The 8,800-nt window shown below is 43.9% G+C and overlaps 1 protein-coding gene across 1 annotated transcript in view; it reads right to left on the reverse strand.

Moving 5' to 3' along the window:
- The window catches only part of KDM1B (lysine demethylase 1B), a 49,812-nt gene that overhangs the window by 37,974 nt on the left and 3,038 nt on the right, over positions 1-8,800 (reverse strand). The window contains exons 3-6 of the mRNA XM_045295754.1: positions 8,185-8,312; positions 7,090-7,179; positions 6,277-6,388; positions 490-606 (exon numbers count right to left, since the gene is read on the reverse strand). Coding sequence (XP_045151689.1) covers positions 490-606; positions 6,277-6,388; positions 7,090-7,179; positions 8,185-8,312 — 447 coding nt within the window. The remainder of the gene's footprint in view (positions 1-489; positions 607-6,276; positions 6,389-7,089; positions 7,180-8,184; positions 8,313-8,800) is intronic.

Raw genomic sequence — 8,800 nt, forward strand, 5'->3', positions numbered from 1 at the left:
GTTAGAAACTCTTCTTTTGTATCCTCTACAGCTCAGGGTTAGCCAGACAGCCCTATTCTGGCCAATGGGATATTAACAGATATCTATTGTTGGAACTGCCACGAAATCACCTGGCTCCCCAATAAAAGAGAAATAAACTCAACTAGGACACTCCGGCTCTTTCAGTTTTTCTTCTTTTTCTAAGAGAGAATAAGGACACATCATCTGGCAGTGTACTGGCCAGCTTTACAGCCTTGAGGATGGAGTTGTGCTACAGGTGATTGTCTGAGCGCTCCTATGACTTCGAGAAATAAGGCCAAGCCTGGACAACATGTACGTATTTCCAACCTAGCTCCTTTTTTCATTAAACCATTGGCATTGGGTTGCCATGACATGAGGACCTGTGTGATCTTGAGACTACTGTGACCAAGGAAAACTGTACAGCATGACTACTTATTTACTATGTGGGTGGATCGATGGATCTCAAAGGAAAGCCAGCAGAGATCCTACCTTAAGAGCAGCATTTGGTTTCATACCACAGCGGTAAGTCCTTGCTATATGTGAAGTGAGCTGGATTTCCTTCGTAAGCTGCCTCCATTTCCTACACTCAGGTTTTGTACACTGAACCTAGATGGGAAGAAGTGTGACAAGGTGAGTACAGGGCTAACCTTGAGTGACCGTGTCTCTCTTCCATTACTCCCTTAACCAGCTTTTCCACATAATGTCACTCACCTTTTCTTAACACTCCTGGATGGTTCTGCTTCCCATGTGCACCATCCACACCCACAATAATCCACTTTTCCCCACTGGGATAAGTTCTAACTGGACATGACGTCAGGCACCATAAGCGAGCGCACAAGGGACCTGAGTGCTTTTGTCACAAAAGTTTACTGATAGGAATCTATGGGAAGCTAAAAAAAAATAGTGGGGACAAAATGGGTGACATCGGCATAAAAGATTGGTGTTGATCAAGTAGCATGTATCAATGTTAACTCCTTAGTTTGATAAATCATACCAGTTAGGAGCCCTGGGAGGGTAGTGGTTTCAGGTTGGGCTGCGACCCGCATGGTCAGCAGTTTGAAACCACCAGCAGCTCCTCTGGAGAAAGATGGGGCTTTCCATCTCCGTAAGAGTTACCGTCTCAGAAACCCACAGGGGTCCAGGGGCCCCTACGAGGCCCCTGACTTCACGGCAGCAAGCTTGGTTTGGTTTTGATGCACATGATGAGACATTAGGAAAAGGTGGGTGAAGGATATCGAGGAACTTTCCAGATTATCTTTATAAATTTTCTGTAAACTTAAAATTACTCTAAATTTTAAAGTTTCTTTTTTTTTTTTTAATAATAGTCACATACAAAAGAAAAGGAGTTGGCCCCCTACCTCACATGATATATCAAAGACAGTTCCGGCAAGGCGAGGGGTTAGGCAGACACAGTACACAGACCTTCAATAAAGACATGAGGGACCAGCTAAAGAGACGCAGAATAATCCTGGAACTGTGAGCTTCAGAAACCTCAGAATAAAGGTTAGAGAAGTGCACTGAGTACCAACTAAGAGAGTAAGCTGAAAAAAGTGGTGGGAGAAGAGTGAACTAGTGAACTGTGGAAAGGCCCGACCCAGCACCTCCACGGTGGAACTCTGGCAAGCAGCAAATGATCCAGACAGCAGTCTAACAACACAAACCTGCATCCACGTCTGGCTACCACCTCCCTTAGTCCCCATATCCTCCTGGTGACTAGAAGCATGGCCAGTTCCTACCCTCACGTCTCATCTACCCAGTGGCAAAAGATACACCACCACCCTACACAACGCCTGCTCTGCGAGGCTGGGGCCTCTCCCTATGAATCACCTCCCTGTGCATCATCCTGCGTGAGCTTGCCTCATCCGGTCAACAGGACACACAGTGCCACAGCCCTGACCAGCCCTGAGTGGGCACGAACTCCTTCTACAACCAGCCACCCTGCCCCCCAGCTACTCTGGGCCCAAAAGAGCTTCTCTGGGTACAAGTATACTGATGTCAGTCACTCTCAGTCAACTCCGGTGCTGTGACCCCAGCCAACACCCTGGCCACCGAGGACCAGGTATCTCACCCCCTCAGACCTCCCAGACCCTGCAGTTCTCTTCCCTGGGACCTGCTTTGCCTAGGTTTCTTATTGCTTTGCTGCCGTCTCCCCCCACCACCCCTTTTACTTTCTATTCCTTTGTTTCTCTTTTCCTCTAACCTTTTGTCCTTTCCTCTTATTTACTTTTCTGTCTTTACTATTTATTTTTTCTCCCCTACCTGACTTAAGTTTTTCTTATAATTTTTGCCTTCCTTGTACATTGTTCTTTTCTTTTCTCTTTTTTTTCTGATTGGTTATTAAATGGTTTTTAAAGTGACGATGGCAACATTATGTACAGCTTTGCTTGATATAATTGATTTATGGATGGTTACAGTATCTGTAAGAGCCCCCAATAAAATGATTTTTTAAAAGGGGGGCACAGAATGAAGTCTAGAGTGCTGAGAGGCACATACCTGGAAAAAGGAGGGACACTACAGAGGACCAGCCAATGGCAGAGGACCCACCAAAAGCCAGCCAACGGTAGGTGGTCTTCCATTAGGGACTACAAAGGGCTACTCTACGTTCTACAGGGGCCTTCAAGACTGGCTAAGGGCCCTTTGGACTTTCTTCCAAAAGTATCCCCATCAATAAACTCACTCTTTCTATTCGAATATTAAAAAGGAAAAGTTGCCAATCAAGAATCATACACTCAGCAAAAGTCTCCCCCAACTATAATGGCAAAATCAGGACATTTCCAGATAACTAAAATATTAACAAAATTTGTAAAAACCTGACTAACTTTACAAGAAATACTAAAGGGAATGCTTTGGAGAGTACCAGAAATGGCAAGCAACTACTTGAGATTTACGTGACAATACCACTCAGAAATCAACCCAGGTACAGAAGAAGTATTACAAGGATTACACACCTAAAGACAAAAAAAGAAGAGACCAGAGATATCATTTGTAATAGAACCAATCACAGAGCAGTAAGAGGGAATCGTGTAGTTAGTTATAAATGGAGAGAAAGTCAATCCTGGCTGCTGGGGAAGGCAGTACAGAAGAGCGAAGTTTGCAAAATATGATGGAGGCAGGGGAAGACACTGGGAGGAGAACCAAAGTTAAAGGCAGCAGAGGCAAATACTGCTATATACGCAATCCTGCGATAATAAGGACGTACAAATAGATGCAGAGACAGACACTTAGCTGAATTGAAGGGAGCATATAAGAATACACACAAAATCTACGGGTCTGACAAGACAGTCGTACATTGGTATTTACCTTTGCTGCAAATATATCCGTGAATGGTAGCAACATTTAAACAAGACCCAGCACCTTGAAGGATGAGCCTCCAGGCTCAGAATCATCATCTTGGGAGACACCACGGTCAAGCAGCGTAACACAGTCCCCAAGACAATGTTCTGCATTCTACTTTGGTGAACAGCAACTAAGGCTTTTAAAATCTAGTGAAAATCTACTGGTCTCTCCCTGTACAGAGACTCAGGAAAGCAGCTAGTCTAATGGGCTAAAAGACCACGCAAGCTCGCGTCTCCACATCCCTGAGGCCCTAAGAAATTGGTGCTGTCCCACAACCAATTGCTCTGAAAAGGACTACGTCAGAAGATATTGGAGTGGGAGAAAATTGTGGAATCTAACTTAAAATTATAAAACAGATCAAGCTTAATGGTCAAAGAGAGACTGGTGGGATTCCCAAGATAAGGTATACATCCCTTAGACCAGTGGTTCTCAACCTTCCTAATGCTGTGTGTGTCCCTTTCAGTTCCTCATGTTGTGGTGACCCCCCAACCATAAAATTACTTTTGTTGCTACTTCATAACTGTAATTTTGCTACTGTTATGAATCGTAATGTAAATATCTGATACGCAAGATATATTTTCATTGTTAGAAAGCGAACATAATAAAAGCATATTGATTCATCACAAAACAGTATGTAATTATACATTGTGAAATATTTGTAATTACAAATAAATGAAATTTTGTCTTGAAGCATGGTGTAGCATGGGTAACAGTCTTAATGTAACAAAAGTAAACTACACTGCTGCATTTTGCGACAGTGTGCATAAAAAGCCAACGTCAGTGTGAAGGGTGAGATAGCTTTTCTCACCAGAGCATGTCTGCGTGTGGGCACACCCGCCTGGAGACCGATAGAGGAGCGGGGTCTCATTCTAAGGCCATCGGAAATAAGTCTTTTCCGATGGTCTTAGGTAACCCCTGTGAAAGGGTCATTCACCCCCAAAGGGGTGGTGACCCACAGGTTGAGAACCACTGCCTTAGACTAATCAAGCAATCATTTGTGATCGAAAGGGGAGAATTTATCCATAGACAAAGTTCACAAGGGTCAGACGAGAAGGGCATTGGGACAGGACATACCGGGGAGAGGGACGAGTGATGTTACATTACGGAGATTGCCATGACTGACCTGAAACAAAACCTGTATGAGCTACTGAATGGAAACACAACGCTTGAGTAAGCTTTCACCAATTCACCATGGTTGGTTAAAGCAGGGACTGGCGCTTTACTAGAATCCGGAACAAAGAATTCTTAAAACTCATTCATTTTTACCGTTACAAAAAAATAAAAAGTAAAACCTAAAAGACTTTAACTTACACAACTTCCACAGAAGATATACACAAGGCCACCGAGCACGTGAAAAGATGATCAACGGCATTACTCATTACGGAAATGCAAATCAAAACCACAGTAGGAAACCACTTCACACCCACCACCAGAGGAGTTAGAATAAAAAACCCAGTAAATAACTAATGTCGGTGAGACTGTGGAGAAATTGAAACCCTGATCATGGGAATGCAAAACTGCTAAACTGTTATAGGAAACTGTCTGGTAATTGTTACAGGTTGAACTGTGTCCCCCTAAAATGTATACAGCAAAGCCCAACCTCTATGCCTGAAATTATAATCCCATTTGGGAAAGGGTTGTCTTTGTTAACGATTGAGGGTTAGGAGGGTGTGCCTTGAATCCATCACACTGGGATTACAAAAGAGATTGAACAAGCTCAAACTCCAAGAACCAAAACCCCTCCATGGAGTTGATCTGATTCACAGAGACCGTACAGGACACAGAAGAACTGGCCCTGTGGGCTTCCAAAGCTGGGACTCTTAACGGGAGTAGAAAGTCTCATCTTTCCCCTGAGGAGCTGCTGGTGGTTTGGAGCCGTGGTTTAGTAATAACCACTGTGCCATCAGGGGTAAGGAACCGGAGCGGCAGCGAAAGAGACAAGGACCCTCCTCTGGAACTGAGGAGGGAATGCCTTCCCCTAGAATCTTACCTCAACAGTCTTCTAGCCTCCTAAACTGGGAGAAAATGACTGGTAAAGTCACCCACTTGTGGTATTTCCATTATAGACAGATAACTGAAGACAGCAGTTCTTCAAAAGCTAGCTATACAATGGCAATGTGACCCCTCATTCCACTACTCAGTATATAATAAGATAACCAGACACAAGTATTCGAACAAATACTTGTACATAAATATTCAGACCAGCAATGATTACACTGACCAAAAGGTTAAAACAACCCAAATTTCCACCCATGTATGAATGCATAAAAATGTTTTACATATATATGTATATAAATTATCAATTAAGAAAACAATTACTAAAATATGACATCCACAGTGAAAATCCTGTGGATCACAACAGTGCAGTCAATCACAGGAATACACCAGACAGGGTTTTGTTTCATTGTGCCAGGCAGGGTCACTATAAGTTGGGAGCCAATGTCATGTCAGCAAACAGCAATACTTCAAAGTAAAAAAAAAAATCTGTAAAGAGTCTATTGTATAAAAATGCATATGAACTCAACAGAAGTGTTTGAACCAACTGTTACAAGACAATGGATGCACAGATATTAAATTAAATTAAAATCATTCTATTCCCCCAAAAAATAAAATAAAATATGACATCCAAAGTAGAATTTCAAATCTAATTAGGATTTATATTTAAAGCATAAAATTGTGCTTACACTTACACAATAAAACCATGAACAAGGCATGTATCAGGTTGAACTGTTGATTATCACTAATGGAGATAAGTCTTTAGCTTCTTCATGACACCATGTTAAATTAGTTAAGTTTTCTATTAATTAAAAAAAACACACCACGATATGCGTGGACAATCATAAAAGGCCACAATATGTCATGAGAGTTTTGAAAAGTTCTGGACTTCCATTTGGACACCACAAAAGCTGTACAGAGCAAGAAAAGCATCTCTCTCCTTACCCAGTAGGGGAGTTGCTGGTCTGCCATGAATGCTTTGGGACTAGGTTCAGTTTTGCCATTGCTAGTCCATATTTTTTTCCATGTAGTGTATTTGTCATATCCATCTTTATGGCTGAAACAATACGAATATATCAAATTACACATTCATCACGTGTAGAAGGCTGATTCATAAATCTTACGTGAAGGAACTAACTAGTCGCATTATAAAACCAGGATGAATGCCGACTCATGGGGACCCCGTGTGTGTCAGAGAACTGTACACCTCGGCGTTGACAATGGGCTCAACTTTTGGCATCAGATCACCAAGCCTTTCTTCTAAAGACACCTCTGGATGGATCTGAACCACCAACCTCTGCATTAGCAGCTTGAGACCACTAACTGCTTGCAGTGCCCAGGACCTCTAGCCATCCTGAAAGGAGGAAAAGATGTTTTCGCAATACCCACACACCAGACTGACAGGAAGGGTACACTCCTTATCAATGTTAGTTATCTCAAGGCAGTTAAGAAGGGTTACGGCTGGCCTTCGGTCCAGTGCAAATCCCAGCCATCAGTGCCCTCCCCAAATCTTTGTATTGAGCTTCCTATGTATTATCATGGAGTAGGTACAACTCCTGGAATTTTTATAACTTGCAGATTAAGAGTATCTGTCCCATGACCGATGCTTTTGAGCCAGGGGTGTATGCATGCCTGAGCACACACGCGAGCAAACGGTGGCATCACGGGTTACTCAGCGTTCCAGTCGCTGCAGGCATCAGTTCAGTAAGCCCAGCAGCCCCGCCTCCCTCCACCACAGCAACCTGTCAGGGAACAAACCTTCTGTAGTAATGGTCAAAGCATTCGTTACAGAAATGCTCCCCACAGGAGAGATGATACCATCGAGATGTGTAGCCGTTCTTGGCACATCTGAAAACAAGAGTATGTTGTTTTGGTAATGAATTAAAAAAAAAACACTTATCAGTCATTTCCTATTAGAATCTTAACAACCCCTTGCCGGCAAGCAGGAATACAGAATAAATGACTGACGCTTCCTGCTATCTGGGGACACACAGGAACCCAGACCAATGGTTCCCAAACCTAACCTAATGGCACATCAGAGAGCCTGGGGCTTAGGGAGCCCGCCAGGAGCAATGGCAGATCTTTCTACCAGAGAACACCGGCTCTCCCTGCCAAGCTGCACACCTGTAAAGGAGGCAGTGGCCAACACCAGTCAAACCTGCCCTCAACGGTGCGACGTGAACAGCGAAAGCTGGAATCTAGCCCACCCCTGAACTAAACAGCCAGTAAATCTGCCCAGCTGAACTCTGACCAACACAAGGGCAACAGAGAAGACAGAGAGTGTCAAACAGCAGTGAAAATAGTAATAAGGCTAGTGGGAGCATTTCTGAAGCTGCCACTTTGCATTCAAAACATCCTGAGGGTTTGTGGTTGCCAAGTGTATTGAATCTTTATCCTTCACGGAAGATTTCTCCCCACCCCACTCACCCCGTGGAAGTACATAGGTCATACTGGTGTGATTCCAATAAAAAATGGCAAGACTACAATTGCCTACGTACTGCCAATGAGGCCTGCATTGGGATTTCGAGGGAGAAAACACAGCTGGAGAAAACCGGGCACGGGTCGGTCTACTGCGTGCTCCTGGATTAGCATCCCAAGCCCTGCTCTACCTGCTCCCCCGGGAGCTGTACAGCCCCAGTTGGTCAGACTGAGGTCCTTGTGTTGGCCACCAAACATACCTGATTTGGGTGTGATCTCTCCCACTGAGCTAAGAACGAGAGAGGGTGTGTTCAGGCAACCTGACTTGCAGTATTTTTTCTACCTATCTGTAGGAGGACTGTCTTTGAGGGTGATGTTTCCATCAAGAACACTCCAGGCAAGCACCGACAGCAAAGACACGCCACCAGGACGAACCTTTCAGAAGCACTCGCAAAGCACACAGGACACACAGCCGTACAGCCAGCCTTTTCACACTTCCTGTACTTCTTCTCTAAGCCACCCTCTTCATCATCGTCGGTTGCCTCCATAGCTTTCTTCTTTGCCTGGGGAAGAAGCAGAGGTTAAGGCCCCAGGACGGCCAGGGTGAGGAAGGTGTGCGGCTGAGAGCACCTAAACAGAGGAAGGAGTTCTTAACATGAACTTCAACAACATCCTCACGGAGGGCTTCGGGTTTACCCAGAGCAATTCCTTGGAGGCTGCCCTGAGCCAACCTTTCCCTAATTTGCTGAAAAAGGGGGGGGGAAAAAAGAGCTAGGTCTCTAATTAGAGAATTAAAACTCATATAGCACTTCTTAGGAAAGTGCTACAAGCATCAAAACAGAAGCCCTCTCAAAATTCTTTATGTCAGGCAGGGTCAGTTATAGCCTGTCTGTATTACAAACAAACGGGGGGAGAAGAGGACCTAACAATTTCTACAAACTGTACAATCCAAAAAATTTTTAATGGCAGCAGGTAGTCTTCCAATAGCTAAATTATAGGCTAAAGGGTAATTGTCACTTAAAACTATAAATTGTAAATTAAACTGTTGTAC

The sequence above is a fragment of the Echinops telfairi genome, unplaced genomic scaffold (genome assembly GCF_000313985.2).
Source record: "Echinops telfairi isolate 266 unplaced genomic scaffold, ASM31398v2 ScPeMD7_5868;HRSCAF=6743_0, whole genome shotgun sequence".
Classification (NCBI taxonomy): Eukaryota; Metazoa; Chordata; class Mammalia; order Afrosoricida; family Tenrecidae; genus Echinops; species Echinops telfairi.